Source organism: Ischnura elegans, chromosome 12 (genome assembly GCF_921293095.1).
Source record: "Ischnura elegans chromosome 12, ioIscEleg1.1, whole genome shotgun sequence".
NCBI lineage: Eukaryota > Metazoa > Arthropoda > Insecta > Odonata > Coenagrionidae > Ischnura > Ischnura elegans.
The window spans coordinates 37157046-37175742 of NC_060257.1; the positions used below are offsets into that span (position 1 = coordinate 37157046).

General features: G+C 38.9%; 1 protein-coding gene across 1 annotated transcript; it reads left to right on the plus strand.

The window, feature by feature from the left end:
- The first annotated feature begins 10294 nt into the window (after nt 1–10294).
- LOC124168665 lies at nt 10295–11376 on the plus strand. The gene is made up of 3 exons (XM_046546929.1): nt 10295–10712; nt 10983–11204; nt 11277–11376. Exons 1-3 carry the CDS (start codon nt 10384–10386, stop codon nt 11374–11376), a joined length of 651 nt encoding a protein of 216 aa, XP_046402885.1. The 5' UTR covers nt 10295–10383.
- Nucleotides 11377–18697: the final 7321 nt, after the last annotated feature.

Genomic DNA, 18697 nt, shown 5'->3' on the forward strand with positions numbered 1-18697 from the left:
GGACCCTACGGAGGGTGTGCCACGCCCATCTTCGGACTACCTGCTCCATGGCCCCACCAAACGCACTTTAACCCCGCTTTTTTTATGAGAATTGAACTTCCTTTTCCCTCGAAACTCGCTGTTCTCACTTGGATCACCTGCCTACGCACTAGCTTACATTGCTTAAGAATTATAGTACGTAAATGAGATAACGATGGTGTTTTTTTTCAACCTCCGATGGATAATGAGGAGAAGACGAAGAGATTGATTAAAAATTATTTCATTTGTGAATAATTAGCTCATTTGTGGCGTCTTTTCAACAAAGTGGCCTCAGCGATTGAGGAATAGGTCGTGCCTGTGGACAAGATTTTTTATAACTTCTTCATATGTTGCCACCAATGACCTGTAATGAATTTTTTGTTTATCCTGAAGCTCATCGTCCGTTTTCAAACGCTTAACTCTAAGACACATTTTCACGTCAGTGTAAAGATGTCGCTCGGCACTACGTAAATGTAAACTCTGCTCTGAGTTACCACGCGTGTAAAGAAGAGCTTCCAGGTACGTGGAAAGTCGATACGACAGTCTTGTTACTGTAACTGACCTCTTAAATAAACTCAGTTGAGTATCTCTGTCAGACCGTAGTCTGAAAAATAGACGAATCCAATTAGGGCCAAAAGAGCGGTGACTTTTCTGACTGATTGGGTGCAATGGATCTGAGAGGCCCAGCGGGAGATTATTACTCACTTCCCCGTGCTACTAGGTGACATCAACCCTCGGCGCGTATGGTAGTTGTCTGTTTCCACTCGCCATATGCAGGCTTATGCTTTTCGCATTTCGCCAACAGATCAGTGGCGGATATGAAGCATAGTTTTACAAGTTATATTGGTGAAATCTTGCATATTGAAATCATTATTACCTAAATGAGTTAGCAAAATGAAACACACTGATCTTATTGAATTATCATTCCCAAAAAAATCACATATAATAATCCTTAATAGCCTTTGGAGTGACGCAGCGAGGGGGGGAGATTTTGGGGGATAAACCCCCACCCCCAGAGCTCACAGAAATGTTTAAGTTAAATCTATTTTACTTAATTGGATTAATATTGCTTATAGAATAGTGTGAGAACTAATAAAATATCCCTAGGAAGACCGTAAAAATCACCATTTTGAACCATTTATTCTATTTTTTTCAGGCGGAAGGCCTCCACACCTCTCGCTTACCCTGGCGGGTATGCCATACGCCCAGACACCCCAGTATTAGTTGCGCCTGAAACCCCCCCCTAGCCAGTGGCGGATACAGAAAAAACTCAAGGGGGGGCGCAACATATCTTGAATTGTCTTTACTTTTATCGTAATAAAATATGATCAAGACACAGGCAAAGTATATGAAAATTTATTTAAAGTGATTATAAACATGTAAAAGACAATGCCATCTTATGGTATTAAAAAGTTACAATTGTGGTCTTGCAATGGTCGGCAATACAGGCGGACCCGCAAGGGGGGGGCGCGCGCCCCCTGCGCCCCCCATCTGTATCCGCCACTGCCCCTAACCTTAATTCCTAGCTACGCCCCTGGCCTAAAGATCCCATGAAACCGCACCTTGTTGGATCGGTCAGTGGCAGATAGGACGGTATGTAAAGGGGTATGTGCATAGCAAATAAGATGTAATAATTTCAAGGCAGTCATGAATGTATCCATAGATACGACCAGTCGTGGCCATTAAGGCAGCAAGGGAGGGAATAAGGTAGCCCTGAAATGAGCTTGTTTTTTTCCCTTAGAAGAGAGTCAATCTTTTTCTTGTAATCTATTCCGTGTTGGTCAGATTAGTTGAATTCAGAGATTTTACATTTTTCGACGTCTTTTTCGGAATGAGCCCTAAATTGATTCATGTAGCTAACCAACCCTTGCTTCGAATTGTTTCTTTTGTTGCCGAGATGTATCCAAGCAGGAGGATTAACACTGTGGTGCTGGCGTCGAAGTAAAGATAACTTATTTCCAAAGCAAAAGATTAAGTGGGTTGGTAGACTACTCACTGAAGGAACCTGGGAAAATCCTGTTTAAAACCTTTTCCTGGTCTGGTCATTCAAATCCTGAACGCTGTGAGCTGCCGCTAGTCTAAATCGACCTTGAATTACGTTGGTAAGTATAAAACAATCATAATTCAACTAATGCAAACTAAATCATTCCCAAATAAATCTATAAAATGTATTTTTTTAACTTTTGCCATTTAGGGGTAGTTTTCACCCCTAAAAATAAGAAGCGCCCATCTGCATAGCATGGATTTTGAAGTAGAGAGTAAGATTACCCTAATCCCTAATTTTTATGCAAATATATTCAGTTTGAAAATATTGCGAGGTTTTGCACTTCTTGGAGCTTCATTTCCTTGACTATAATCCCTCTTAAGTAAAATATTTTGCTTCTAATCGTATTGCGGGCCACTTATAAATATCTTCGAGGGACTTGTACGGACCGTGAATAATCTAAACCTTTTCTATTCACCTTTTTGTTCTAATTTCACTGACTACGGTATTAGTTTCTACTATCTTGAGAGCAGTTTTCTACCGGAAGTAGCAACCGATTTTGCACTAACTCAAAGCTATTTATGTAGCCATTCACATGACTTTTATACCTGATTTAAAGGTAGCGAATTTCCAAAGGCAGTCATGAATGTATCCATAGATATATACAACCAGTCGTGACCATTAAGGCAGCAAGGGAGGGAGAAAGGCAGCCCTGAAATGAACTATGTTTTTGTCCTTAGAAGAGAGACAATCAGTCGGATGGAGGAAACAGAGGATCTTTCGAGATGTTCCCAAAATATGGGTAAGAGCACAAGGGTATTTCTTTGAATAATTAAAAGTGCTTATGCAAATCGGTTCATTAAAATCATTTTTTAAAAGATAATCGCATTACTTTCGGAACGCAGCCAGTATATTTTTAGCGAGGATAGTCACCGACAATGGGACGATTAACTTTTCGATTAGATGTTTGTTTCGTGGCCTGCGGTTTCCGAAAAAACAGCTTTCTCAACTTCCGCAAAATATTTCGGAGGAAAGTTGGGGGAACCACATCTCGACTTTGTATCGCGAATCCATATCCGGGGATTCATCCATACATGCAATGGGGAATTCCACTGAAAATGGATGATTATGCGATAAAAAAATATCCTTCGTGCTGAAAATTACCGTGAAAGTAGTTCTTCTCTAACCTTTGTATTATTCGTAAAATTCCAATTTGAAAATTGTCTTTGAACCCTGCGCTCCAAACGACCAATCGCCATGTTGGCTGATCGTGACGCCAGAGTCCAGTAAACAATACGTTTACGTGGTGCCAGTAGAGAGTAGACTATTTGTCCCATTTTTAGAAAAATCTATGCATCTCTCTGTACAATTTATTTTTTTGTATGTTAATTTCATCAACGGTCATGTGAAATATTTATCCTGAATAATTGACAGGTTTAAAGAATGTATGCATGCAGGAAGATGCAGCACAGTCTTGACAAATAGCGCTTGTTACTTTTTCATCATCCTTATCTACGGCGATTTCCACAGTGTTAGAAAATTACTAAATTTATCTACCTTCAGAATGTTCCCAGAATGCGTCTTTTCGAAGTCGGAGTCAACCTTTGCGCAATACACGCACCGTAAAACTAACTATTCACAACTGTTTTCACACACCCTTCAAGTTATGAATCAGTATCATCGTAGATGTTTGTATCGTCGTTACTATTTTGTTATTACCATGGAGTGAGTCTGCTTACTCGCATTCTGACGTCACAGGGCGTTCTTGTAGCGCAAAAGAATTTAGTAATTTTTGCGAACTTTGAAGCTCTCTAGTAACAAGAATATTGAGAATTAAGAAGTCATCCCTGTCATGCTGTTAATGATGTCATCTTGGCTTTATATTTGCACCAGAGAAGAGGAGCGTTAAGTGATCCGATTTTGTGTTCGTAAGGCGTATCAAGGGCCGAAATTCATCGAAGACTTGCGGTACAGTAGGGGAACGTATACCGGTACGTGTTTTGCTACAACGGAGAGTCTACTAATGGATTGAAACATTCCGACATGTTCGAGAAAGTATTACGCACGATGAAGGAGACGGACGACCGTTCAAATGAAGGAAACATTGAACGTTCAAGTGAAACCATTCTCTTACACGGACTGCACTGATTTGGCTGTTTTCGGTACAGTGTTATCAGGAAGAGAATAACACTGACGCCAGTAAATTAAAAATAATTTGCTTCCAATGCTATTGAATTTTTGTCACTTTTTGTCTCCCTATTAAAGTGTTACTTGAGATAGAATGCCTTGTTTTGTATGGAAATGATACACGCCACTGATTTTATAATTGCTAAATGTTCGGAGTTCGGTTTCGTGCAGTTCCAGGAGTTCGAGGTAAGAGGTGTCCCATGTAAGACCAACGATGGTATCTCTGTGCGTTCACGAGACGTATTGAGGCATCTATCGTATGGACCGTCGCACAGTGTGCTGAAATCGAAAAAAGCTGGCCAAAATTCGCTGTAGCCTTAAGTATTGCTAAATGAATGAAACTTTTTACTATTTGGGTATTGTATGGGCACAATGAATCTTATTTAAGATGATTTAGTCCAGAATAGTGTTTATGGGGGCAATAAAATTTAAAAAATAGGGGTAAGTTATGCGGGAACCATAGTTACCAGGGGTAAGTCGAAATTTTGATAGGGAAATTCAGAATTTCTTCCATTTTCAACTATGTTTAAGCTACTTAGTAGCTTCTCATAAGGTATATGATGATTGAAAATTGTTATTGAGTCTTTTAAACCTGAAATTTTGGTCATTGAAGAGTAATAATAAAAATGAATACCATTGACAAATATTTTTATTGAAAATTTCTCAAAACAAATTTGTGCCACATTAAATTCTATTCTGAGTCAGAGGATAAAGACTTCTCACATTCTAAAATATTTTCGCTATTCACCAGAAGATTTTTCACCTCTTCCGATAATTTTTTTCTTTACGGGGAACCCCCGCAGTACAAGAAGTGGAAGGATCTGACGTAATCAGAAGCCTATGGAAAAGGTCATAGTTTGTGGCAATTCTAGAAATTTTCCTGGTGTATTTTTCGCGAATTCCATGGAAGATGCTACACTTATTTCCTCCAGTGAAGTAGAACTTCTCAGTTTTATTTTTTTCTACGTTTAGACCTCTCACTTGCACTGTCGAAATGCAGTGACGGTCTTCCATGAGAAGTGCTTTCAGTTAAGCGTAAAACAATGATAAATTACGAAATAATTACAATTCACGGCCTAAGGTAACAAGGAATGAAATACTCGCGCAGTTGTTTATGCGTGTAGTACATATTCATACATTTATCCGTAAACATTAGCATTCAACAGAAGGATACGAAAATGGGAGATATTTTAACACAGCGTCAGGAAGTGTTATTGGCTGTTTTAACCAAATATGATTCAACTTCAGAAATCTACTATTAACTCTGGTGCACGCATACCACTTTCGAAAATTGATGAGAAAACACTTTTTGAATGAAGGCCGTAAGCAAAGTTTTTAATTTCTCGTCTCCTCCCAAAAAACGTTTTTAGTGTAAAAACTCCAGCAGGTGCTGACGATTTCTTCTGCTTGATGTTATGTTACGGAGCCTTTATAATTTAATTTGATTTTGGTATTTATAACTTTCACTTTAAAATAAAAAGAACACTTCGCAAAGTAATTATGGTATGTTGTTTTTAATCCTAAATATAATAACTATATTCTAAATATAAGAATTATAAATATATCCCGTTTTTCCGTCAGATTCTTGTGCCCCCCACAGAAAATTCTAGATCCGGCTATGCAGCCACTCCAGGATCCATTCTACATCTACATCTACATAATACCCTGCGAGCCACCTCTAGGGTGTTTGGCAGGGGGTGATCAATCACCAGCATGCAGCATGCATTTGGACTCCCACATGCACACCACACCGTCCAAAAAACGTCCCGTATAAAAACAAACTATACTACTATATGCTGTTAGAAATAGAATATAGAATAGAAATTCAGAAACATGCATTAAGTTTTACATAGGTTAGTAGGCTACACTACAAGTCATGCAATCTATTTACGAGTTCTATTGCTGCCGTTATAATCTCTTATTGATCGTGGAAAAAATGACATTCGGAATCTGTCTGTTCTGCAATCTATCTCTCTTATTTTATTTATATGATCTGATCTTCCGTAGTATGTTGGCGTCCGTAAGATATGGCTAACTTCGTCAGAAAAGACACTGCTCTTGAATTTTTCTAAAAGGTTTAGTCTATTTTTCAATCTACGGTCCGACAGAGATTCCCATCCGAGTTTATCTAAGAGGTCAGTTACACTAACAAGACTATCGTAACGACCTTTCACATACATAGGCGGATCCAGGGGGGGGGCACGGGGCACGTGCCCCCCCCAGACCCTTAAAAATATGCTAGATTTTTAATACGGTCCCATTATCATTTCGTTCGTTTTGTATGACGAGGTACCCTTGTGCCCCCCCCTGAACAAAATCCTGGATACGGCCTTGCTTGTGCCCCTCCCAGAAAGAAATCCTGGATCCGCCCCTGTTCACATACCTGGTAGCTCTTCTTTGCACGCGTTCTAACTCTGTTATTAAGCCTTTTTCATGAGGGTCCCAAACACTGGCAGCGTATTCCAAATGTGGTCTGACGAGGGAAAAGTAGCTAATTTCTCTCACTTTGTCGTCGCACTTTCCTAATATTCTTTTAACAAAACCCATTTTACGATTAGCTTGACCGGTTATTTCTCGAATATGTTTATTCCACGATAGATCATTATTGAGTCTAACCCCTAGATATTTCACGGATTCAACTGCCTTTAACTGCGTGCCCCGAATGATATAGTTACGCTGTAGGGAGTTATTCTTCTTCCGGAAATTCATTACGACGCATTTTTCCAAATTTAATTCTAACTGCCAAGCATCGCACCAAGCTTGGATAGCAGGAAGGGTCATTCGTTAGTTCATCTATATCTTTGCTGGAACGGATTTCTCTGTAAACTACAGCGTCGTCTGCAAATAATCGTAACTTACTCTGCACTACTTCGCAAATGTCGTTTCTATAAAGAAGGAATAGGAGTGGGCCATTCGGTACATCCTGAGTAGAAGCTATACTCTTCAACTGCAAATAAAAACGGTTACCAATTTTCCAATGGAAAACCAAGGTGAATCACATAATAGCTCACATCTACGAGAGATCAACATAATACAAGATTGAAGGAAATGTTCAAGATTTTTCCAAAATTTTCAATACGCTGCCAGTGTTTGGGACCCTCATTTTTTTGCGCCTTCACACGTACGTCAGACTGCGCAATTCCGTGTACCGTGTAAAACGACCTTAAGGCTTTCTGGTCATATGTAAGGGAGGTACAAGGAAATAGCGCGATAGCCTCTTCACTCATAAATGAACGTGGCGATAGAGTGACGAAATATCGAGATAAAGCTAATCTCTTTAAAAACTTTTTCCATACTGTCTTCTCTAATTTCAAGACCGATATATCTTTACCTCGACTCTGCCAAGAGCAGATACCGTCTATCTGTATTTCAAGCACTGGTTTACAAAAAAACTCAGCTCCATTTATCCAAAATAATCGACAGGCACTGATCTCATTCCAGCTCGAGTGTATAAAGGACATTTTTCACGGTACACGGAATTGCGCAATCTAACGTACATGCGAAGGCGCAATCAAAATTGAGTCGTCTAAGGCGGTGAATTGCTAGAACACATGCGAGAATGCGTGGATGCCAGACGGCAAAAGAGCCCCTGTTCTAATTTCATTCATGCATGCGCGCAATTCCACGCCATTTTAGAAATAAATGCAGCTCTAACCTGCGCAATTCCGTGCCCCGTGTAAAACGGCCTTAAGGAATCAGCATCAGAGATAGCGTCTTACTTGAAGATAGTGTTCGAAAAATCTATAGGATATCACACACTCCCTAAAGATAGGAAAACAGCGAGCGTCACACCTATATTTAAAGGTGGGGATAGGGAAAAGCCTAGTAATAGCCGTCCGACTTCACTTACTTACATTTCTTGCAAAATATTAAAACATTATTTTCAAATGCGATGGTGGTTGGCGTAACATGGTGAAACTCCTTCATGATGCACAAAGGTTAAGAAAAGACTTAGCTGTTTCACAAAATAAAATATATTTGCGACCGGTTTCGATACAGCGTATCATCATCTGATGATGATGATACGCTGTATCGAAACCGGTCGCAAATATATTTTATTTTGTGAAACAGCTAAGTCTTTTCTTAACCCTTGTGCAACATTATTTTCAGTTCGATAATAGGTCATCTAGATAGCCAAAATCTGTTATCAAAAGAACAGCACGGATTTAGAAACGGATGGTCTTGTGAATTTCAACTTGCTGTCTTCGCTCACGATATTTTATCCGCGGATGACAGACATGTTCAAGTCGACGCCCTATTTTTAGACTTCAGAGAGGCATTCGATAAGTTTCCGCATTTAAAGTTGATTCAAAATTTGGAAGCATATGGCATAGATACACACGTAATTGGTTGGATCAAAGATTTCCTAAATGGTCGCGAACAAAGGGATGTTTTGGATGGAGTTAGCTCGGGTACAATTCAAGTTACCTCAGGAGTACCCCAAGGAAGTCTTATCGGCCCTCTTTTGTTCCTTCTTTACATTAATGTTATTACCCCCGTGGTCACGAGCAAAATCTGCATGTTCGAAGATGATGTAGTTGTATACAGACATAGGCGGATCCAGGGGGGGGGGGGCACGGGGGCACGTGCCCCCCCAGACCCTTAAAAATATGCTAGATTTTTAATACGGTCCCATTACCATTTCGTTCGTTTTGTATGACGAGGAATCCTTGTGCCCCCCCCCCCTGAACAAAATCCTGGATACGGCCTTGCTTGTGCCCCTCCCAGAAAGAAATCCTGGATCCGCCCCTGTATACAGATAATTTTAAAACCATAAGAATAGATTAGCATTAAAAAAGGACCTCGTTGCCATAAATGACTGGTGCAGTACTTGGGAGTTAAAATTTAATCTTGAAAAGTGTATGGTGATTAATTTTTGGGAAAAGGATATATCTTCAAGAAGGAGCTACACCACTGACGGGGTTCCACTATCAAATTCCGAATGCGTTAAATACTTGGGGGTCACCATTAACCGGGATCTTTCGTGGGGTAAACACGTGCGTGAAGTATGCGGGAAAGCTAACCATAAACTGAAAAAACCGTAAAGAATTCTCGGTAAAAGCCCAAAAATGGTGAAAGAAATAAGCTACCTGACTTTAGTGAGGCCTTACTTTGGATATGCTGCTAGCGTATGGGACCCTTACGAAGTTGGACTGATAGCTGAGATCAATCGAGTACAACGCATGGCGGCCAGATTTGTAATGGGTTGTTCAAACGACTAAAAGTGCAGCGTTTCCAGGATGTTACACGAGTTAGGATGGGAATCTTTACAGGAGCGTAGATCAAATTATAGGCTTAACTTAGGAAATTCGAAGAAAATATTTTATCAGACGACATGAATCACATCATTCTTTTACCATCGTACTATGGTAAACATGATCATGAGAATAAAATAAAATAAATAGGCTGAAAAACAGAGAGATTTAAAATGTCATTCTTCCCTCGTACTATTAAGGATAGCAACCTCGTCTCAATTGATAGGATTAATGGCGTCGCTCGTTTGGATCAATTATTGCATATATTTTTTCATAGTCATAGTTTCATAGTTCTTCATATTGCATGTATTTGGTCTAGGAATTACTAACCATTAACAAGTGCTTTTTATGAATATGCATGTATATTTTGCTAGCATGCGTAATATCTCTATGAACGTGCGGTGTGCATGTGGCGGTCCTCTTGCATGCTGCATGTGAGTGATTTGTTACCCCCTGCCAAACGCCCTAAAGGTGGCTCGCAGGGTATTATGCAGATGTAGATGTAGAAGTGCTCTGATCCATGAAAAAGACCGCTATTTCAGAACAGCTGCAGCCCCGCTGCTTCTTGAGCGATTTCGACGGGATATTTTCGATCAACGGCCGTGCAATGCGAACCTAGTGCCGAGTGACTTCCGCCGTTACACGAAAATGAAGATCTGGCTAGTGTTTTAAAATGGACGATGAACATCAGGATAAAGAAAAAAATGATTGGTAGTCATCGTCGGCAACGTAAGAAGAAGGTATTCGGAAACCAAATCACCACTAGCGGCGCTGTCGTCGCTGACGTCATAATCCAAAATGGCCGTCAGTCCGGGCATACTTCTCGTAAATAACAACACATTTCAATTGCAATCTCCGTGATTCTCCTTATTGCTGTGGATTCGATTGCGCCGATCGGCACCGTTCTTCGTTTTCGGACTAAATTGCATTCTAAGGAAGATGAGTGGCAAAGTTTTTGTGACTTATGAAGAAATTGTGCGTTATTTGGGTGGAAATTGCAGCCAACGAAATATCGTTGAAGGGGAGTGCGTTTTAAACGCGGGTTTGGTGATCACTGTGGGGCTTCACCAACGAAATGGCTGTGAATTAAAAATAATGGCTCTCGTTCTTCAGACAAGTGGTCTTACCAAGGAGCCGCTTCAAATAAACGGACTCATTAGCCTAACAACTGATGAAAAAATCGAGATCCGGAAGTTTGATTGCTCTTGCGAAGCACGGCAGTCAGAAAAATGCAAGCACGTAGCCGCAGTGCTATGGTATTTAAATAGGTAAGCATGTTTGTAGTTTTTAGATCGTTTGCACATTAGCATAGATGTTGAGTGGTAGTAGACAATAGTTAACATAAACGTAAAATTCATCAGTCGATTACAAACAATGGATTCAGGAGTGCATTATTGTGTATTCTGCATCGCGATTGTTAAGATGCTATATACATTTTTGTGTTAATATCAATTTCTACGATTACATGAAAATTATATCATTGTAGTCCGCCAAACAACTTGACACAAATAACTAATATAAACAATTTCACGTCTAAGGAACGACTTGAATGAAATAGAAGAATTGTCATCCACTGACATACAGTGCATGTGGAACAAGAAGAAGAAGCAGTGTGGAATTAATTACTCGGCGGGGAGGATCAAGAATTTCTGTCATGTGAAGACGGTTGCTGCAAGGTCTCCAGTCTCACAGGCATTTAGTGAGAGGGCGTTAAAGGTACTTCTTGCCTCTAACCCTCGCTCAGCTTTGGCTTTGCATAAGTAAGTGAACATTCTAATAGTTTCATATTATATTGTTTGACTGCAAGTTATTTATGAAAATTATTTTTTCAGAACTGGAGGACAAGTAATCCAAGAAGAGGGCGGCCTAAGTGGTTCTGAAAGTTTTATCTCGGAAGTACTTGACATAGAAATTTCTCACTCTAATCACTAATTTCCTACGGACAACTTAGCATATTATAAAAACAGTATTAGGACATAAATGGCTTCTTGCAGTGGTGGATCTATGGGGGGGGGGGGGGCTGGCTATACTCCCCACTTGGGTGCACAATTTACACTGGATAGAATGGTAATTTTTTCGGATCCCCACTACTGCTGGGAGATTATCCCCACTTAGCCTGAACCCCGTGTTACAGGGGCGCAGATTGGAATTAAGGCTAGGGGCCCTCCTCTTTAGATTTTAGGTGCAAAGACTGTGGTGTCTGAGGGTGTGGAATACTCGCCAGGGTAAGGGGGAGGTGCGAGGACCCTCCCCTTGAAAATTTTTTTTACGAGCGGCCTTCTGAGGGATATTTTATTAAAGTTTACACTTTTGTATAAATAATATTAATCAAATTAAGTGAAATGTGTTAAACTTAAAAATTTTCTGAGCTCGGGGGGGGGGGGGGGGGGGTTTATCCCCCAAAACCCTCGCTGCGCCACTGGAGGCAACGCATTACATGAGCGGAAATATCTTTCTAGTTACCTCATCTTCATTATTGCTCATTCATGTCAATCCTATCCCTCTTTGGATTTCCTAATATAGAAGGTGTTCCAGGATGAATCGGCAATAGCTTCAGGTTTCAGGAGAATGTTAGCTTATTCTTACAGGGGACTCTGAATTATGTTAGACATTTTAACTACCATGGTGATTGACTATGACAGTGGAAGATTGACACAAAGGTGATGTACTGAAGGGGAATGAATTCACGGGTGATGTTCATCATTGTAGAAATATGCCACCATTCTCTTTGTGGATGGCATAAAATAAAGGAAACACATATCAAGCACAATCAACGCAAGTTTCAGATCGCTTCCAGCACAGCATAATGTCTTATTCTGAGTTTCCATGGTAATTGCAAAGTGCATCCAACAAAATGTTTGTGTTACCATACCTTAGTAACAATGGAGTTGCCACCCCTTGTTTATAGGACAAAAATGCTTTCAATTTTATACCCTACCACCTCCTGAAGAACTGCAGATTCCTCCTGAAACATCCTGTGTATGCTTTACAATCTCGGTCTTATCATATGAATGTATAAGACTTCATCATCGATACTGCTCTAAAATTTGTATTACTCATTAATGCTCTCATTTCAGGGAAGAAGAAATGGAATTGTAAGAAATTTGGTGACTGACTGCCCTGGAAGAATTTTTTCATCGTTTACTCACTTCTGTAATGCCACAGCTGAGCAAGGGTTAAAGTTCCAATAGTCAGTGGCTGACTGCCCAGCTTTGCATAATCTATGAAACTTCCACACAGCTTCTTCTTCTTGTTACACATGCACTTTATGTCACTGCGACCACGTGCTTGCATTTTTTGACTGCCCTGCTTTGCAAGAGCAATCAAACTTCCGGATCTCGATTTTTTCATCAGTTGTTAGGCTATTGAGTCGGTTTATTTGAAGCGGCTCCTTGGTAAGGCCACTTGTTTGAAGAACATGAGCCATAATTTTTAATTCCTTGGTGAAGTCCCACTCTGATCACTGAACCCACTTTTAAAATGCACTTTCCTGCAACGGTATTTTGTTGACTGCAATTTCCACCCAAATATCGCACAATTTCTTCATAAGTCACAAAAACTTTGCCATTCATCTTCCTTACAATACAATTTAGTCCAAAAATGAAGAACGGTGCCGATTGGCACAATTGAATCCACAGCTATACTTGAGCCATGAATTTTAATTCTTAGGTGAAGTCCCACTGTGATCAACAAACTCACTTTTAAAATGCACTTTCCTTCAAGGATATTTCGTTGACTGCAATTTCCACCCTATTATTGCACAATTTCTTTGTAAGTAACAAAAACTATCATTGATAAGGCCAATTGTTTCAAAAGAACCAGGGCCACAATTTTCTGTTTAGACTCAAAATTGAAGTTTGAGTATGGCATACAAGAGTGAATTTAATTCATTACCAAGTTATTCATTCTAGCTGCTATTGTGATCCTTTTGTCGAATTTTATATTTTGGAAAATGTACTTATTGAAATTTTAAAAAACAATAAATGTAATGAAATACTGTGTAAATATTTATCCATATTGAATTTATTTTTTTTGGGAAGATGTATTGCTTGTAGTTTTCGATATCACTCTTGATTTCTCTTCTATTAAATTTAAAACATACAAGAGGGGAGTCGTTTCAATACTTTATCATGCCCTCTTTGGATTAATGTTACCCTCCTTTCTCTTGACCCCATATGTACCCAGTAAAGATGCTAATGCTTGGCCCATTAAGGTTTTCTCCATTAATATGATGCTCGTCCTTTAGTTCTGAAAAAATATTGTTGCATAAATAATCCCCTATTAAACGATTAGAATACTAAGCTATCATAACACTCACTCATCTCTGCAATGCCAAAGCTAACCAAGGGTTAAAGTTCCAATAGTAAGTGGCTGTATTACTAGCTGTTAGTGGTTGATCATTTTATGCTACATTAATTTAAACTTCAGTATTCATAAATGGTAATGCAAAAAATGTCAATCATTTACTACTAACTTATGGATGTGGCAGTGTTCATCAAGTCAGTGGCAAGAGTACCATACAATTAAGTTGGAAGAAAGCTAATTTGAAGGAAGGAAAGAAAGAAATTTAACAAATAAACAGTCTTAAAGGAGAAGCTTCAAGCCTCTTACTAATTTGAAAATAAATTTAATTTACATTAAAATTGTTTCTGTTGGGATATAACTGAATGGAGAAAACCTTTGTGCCAGGCATTGGCATGTTCACCATAAGGAAGAGCTATTTTAATTATAGATCATGACCACTTTGGTCTACTCTGACCTCTTTCTCTGGTACATATCCAATAGAGTATGTGCACTCGGGAGGAATACGATTGAAATGCAGTTTATTCGATAAAGTGTATCGTAAATATCATTACTTTCGATTAACAGCATTCATTGTTGCTTAGTTTGTTTAATAATTACTATTTAATATGCATTGTTTTCGAAACGATATTAGGCAGACGAAAACGCTCATCTATTGGCTCCTCGGTATGTGACGTCATTCTGGTCTATCTCATCAGCGTGCAAGGTGTTTATCGTGTTATGATCGTGTTTATGATTCAATAAACTACGTGTGCATTGGAAAAAGTTGGTGGATCTGATCTGTCTAAAGGGAAATACGTTTAAGTGCTTATCATGGAATCAGGTTTCGTGAGGGTTTCTTCAAATAATATCCCGAAGGTGGATGCTTCAATGATTGACCGTGCTGATTATGTTGGACTATACCTACATGCCTCGGCACGAGGTTGTAATGTTGAACTGGAGCTTTTTTGTTGTCTTGTCTCATTCATAATAAAGAGAAATGGACGAAAAACCTCATCGGAAATTAGGTCTAACATAAGTGAATTAAGTAAGATTGTTTACAGTAGGTAATTGGCCAAAAGTTTGTTAGCACGATTCGAAGGTTTACGGAAGTAAAAGTGCCGGTAGGTAGATAACTATCGATATTTGTATTATTGTCATTTCAAATACCGATCATAATTTAATTTATCTATTTAACTATTTCCTATTCTATTATTATTTAACCTACTGACTCGCGAAAAATAATTTTTCATATTCAGTTATGGCCCGTGGTGACTGGATGAATATCCATAGTTAATTATTAAATTGCCGTTACTGAGCTGGGTTCTTCTTCTTCTTCTGGGCTATTTAAGGTTTTAAACGTAAGCACAAATAACTAAAGTTACATTTTGGTCCAGTTTAAGCAGTAATCTGATCTTAATTTCTAAAAAAAACGCAATTTTAGTCGACGTATTTGTTCTTTCGTAGAATTAATGTATTCAAAAGCAGAGTTCTGATTATCTCAATGTTTCTACAAGTTATTTTCAGTTCGCTAACATAGATATGTCAGTCAGATGTACATTTGCTTGGTTGAGGTTTATGAATAGCATTTGTGAGGTATATCTCAAAATTGGTTATTGAAAACTTGGTCCGGATGAATGACGGAAATCTCTCGGGCTGGAAATCAAATGTTTGATAGTTAGATCAGACGATTACTTTTCATTCATTCGGTTTCAATATGCTTCTCGAAGCATTTGTTAGCACAATTTAATAATTGGTTCATTTTATATTTCTTCACAGCATTAGTTTATTGGTTTTCAAGGTACAAGTGTCTTGTTATGACCGGTTATGACTATCCAGTATCCATTAATCGAGGAATCCCTGCGCGCGGTGCATTTCCAAAAAGTAGTCCCGACTTGTGATACGTAATAATGAGCTTATTTCACATCCGATTTGGAAAATATTAGCATCACTGTGTTTGGAATTAAATTACAAACATTTTGAATACCCAAACTATTACTTTTAATCGAAAATTAATTTTCCGTTTTTTAGTTAGTAGTACGGGTACAGTTACTAAGTTAGTTACTAATTAGTGACTTAGTTTTCACGAATTAAGTCGTACTATTTTCAAGGATCATCACTGTTTAAGTTTCTCTTAATTTTAATGTCACTATAAATCTGCAAACGAACGCAAATGCGAGAACCGAGGAGTAAGAAATACGATTAGGTAGTTCGAGGTAGAAAAGTTGATAGAGTCTTGTCGTCAGCGTAACCGAGAAACAAATGAACTAAAAGATGTAGATGATGGCATGTACACACTTTAAATCTAGTTCATAAGGCATTCCATGGCTTCTTTCCAAACTCAGTATACGCTGTAGAGGGGCTCACCCTAAAGAACAAGGAATGCCTGAGAACACGTCGAACAAAATTACGTCACAGCCTTGAGAATATGGCCGACTGGTGTTTCAGCGCATCATTAATTTTGCTAATTTTAATAATTAATATCTCGCTTAAAAAGTACCTCTCTATTCTCAGACTCGGAATTTAGCCTAATTGAGGTGTAAATTCTTTTTTAAGATCACTTCCCAAAAATGCGCACATACTCTATTCTCTATCCTATGCATCGAATTTTAAAAAATAAATGGAGTTACAGCTGCGATCGAAAACTATAATCAAGCTATAAGATAATTAGTTAGTTAGGTATTACCTAAACAAGTCACTAGCTGTATATGACTGCAATTATACATGCAAGTACTTAAAGGATTAAAATTGGGCCCACTGTAATAGTGTACCGAACTAACCTACCTACATGAAATCATCAATTCATCATAGATGACAGCAATACAACCACATACTGACTCATATGCGGATGTAGCTCCCCCCCTCCCCAGACCTGTGACATACCAGCAGCCCCTCTAGCTACAACCAATTAGACCCCCAAAGATTGGACCAATGTTTCTCCACAATGGCAACAGTTTCTCAGAAAATATGTGCAAATAAAAAGAAAAACATATATTTTATGTATCCCCATTGTTCCTACATGGAATATGTACCTTCTTCCCTCAAAAGGAGTATGGAGTGAAAAGAGGTCAATCACAGTAATCTACATAGAGAACATAAGAAATACATTCTAACATGCAAAAGAGTTGACCTTGGTGGCATGGACAGCAAGTAACTTGGGTCTTGAAGGAGTTAAATGAAACAAGGTGTTCAAACTAGATTTAGACTTTAATAACAGCCAGTTCACACCATGGAATTAATGTCATTCATCCCCCTTTTTAAGGAAGGAAAAACAATGCTAAAAACAAATAAAATTACACTTGATGTGGAAGAATGTGGTACAAGTACATGATGAAGGCATAGAATGAAAAAAATACATAATACAGTGCATTACAATAATTGAAATATGTCCAAGTGATGTTATTTCCAAAAGTTGTAGTCATATCTTGGATGATTTACAATTTTCAAACTAGATTTAGACTTTAATAACAGCCAGTTCACACCATGGAATTAATGTCATTCATCCCCCTTTTTAAGGAAGGCACAATACTGCTAAAAAATGCACTTGATATGGAAGTATGTGGTACATTATGAAGGCATAGAATGAAAAAAATACATAATACAGTGCATTACAATAAATGAAATATGTCCAAGTGATGTTATTTCCAACAGTTGTAGTCATATCTTGGATGATTTACAATGTTCAAACTAGATTTAGACTTTAATAACAGCCAGTTCACACCATGGAATTAATGTCATCCATCCCCCTTTTTAAGGAAGGAAAAACAATGCTAAAAGCAAATAAAATTACACTTGATGTGGAAGAATGTGGTACAAGTACATCATGAAGCCATGGAATGAAAAAAAAATTGTAATTGTCTGTAATGCAATATGTAAAATATGTCCTAGCATTACAAAGCATTATGTGTAGCTTCTCCACAATCTACCGATTCGATCGATAGATTTTTCTTCCTCATAGGAAAATCTACTAGGATTGGTAGAATATTAATTGCGTAAGCTTGGTTTCGCTGTTAGTAGGGCCCGCCCGCCTTTGTGACGGTGCGGGATTCCTCGTCCCCTCCCTTCCTCCCCCGTCCTTTCCCTGGAGGTGTCGTCGGGCTCTCATCGCGGCGATGCCTCCATTCCTTTGTCCTTCCTCTGTCCTCCCCCTCTCGAGAGGCACCGGCGTATAAGTCTCATTGTCAGACTTGGTTCCCGGTCCTCGAGAGCGTATCCTTTGCGGGGCCCGCCCTGTGACCCCCGAATCCACTGTAGCTTCTCCACTGGCACAACCAATATGGTAGTTTCCTTCATAAAAGAAAACGAAAGGCATTGATTGCGATTCGTTACCCACCATTAGTGTATTCATGATATACAAATTATTTGGTTTTAGAAATCTCATTTTAGACGAATGGCAATGGTCAATTTTAACCTCATTTGAAAAAGGCCAGATTGGCGCCCATGCGATTCCACTCCGCGTGACGTCACAGGGACCTGGTTTCTACACGAGAGGATAGGAGTTTTACATCGTCTGAGATTACCAATGCATGCATGAGTCACAGAGCTCAGGGAAACATCTCTTAATAATCACTTATTAAAATTGTCTAAGGTCGAAAAGTTTCCTTCGTTTGATAAGGTAGTAATAATCCATATTTAAGCTAAGCGCTACCTGCTAGCAGCCTGCGTCATATCAGCGCTCAAGCCTCGCCTCAAGGTCACCTCACAGGGCAGCAGCGGGAACCAGAAATACGTCACACGGACTGTTTCCCATCATTAATACTTAGCCGTCGCGTTTTCGCGCGCTTGGAAATTTTCACTTTTCGTTTAATCCCGAAAAATAGATATCATCATTCGAAAATTTAAGAGCGTGAAATGCGTACTCCAGGAGTAATAATCTTTCGATTTAGGCAATAAAAAAATAATAGGAAACCGCCCTATTCCTAAATCGCTCAGCCCAATGTGTCAAAAAGACACCGCAGGTGAGTGAATTATT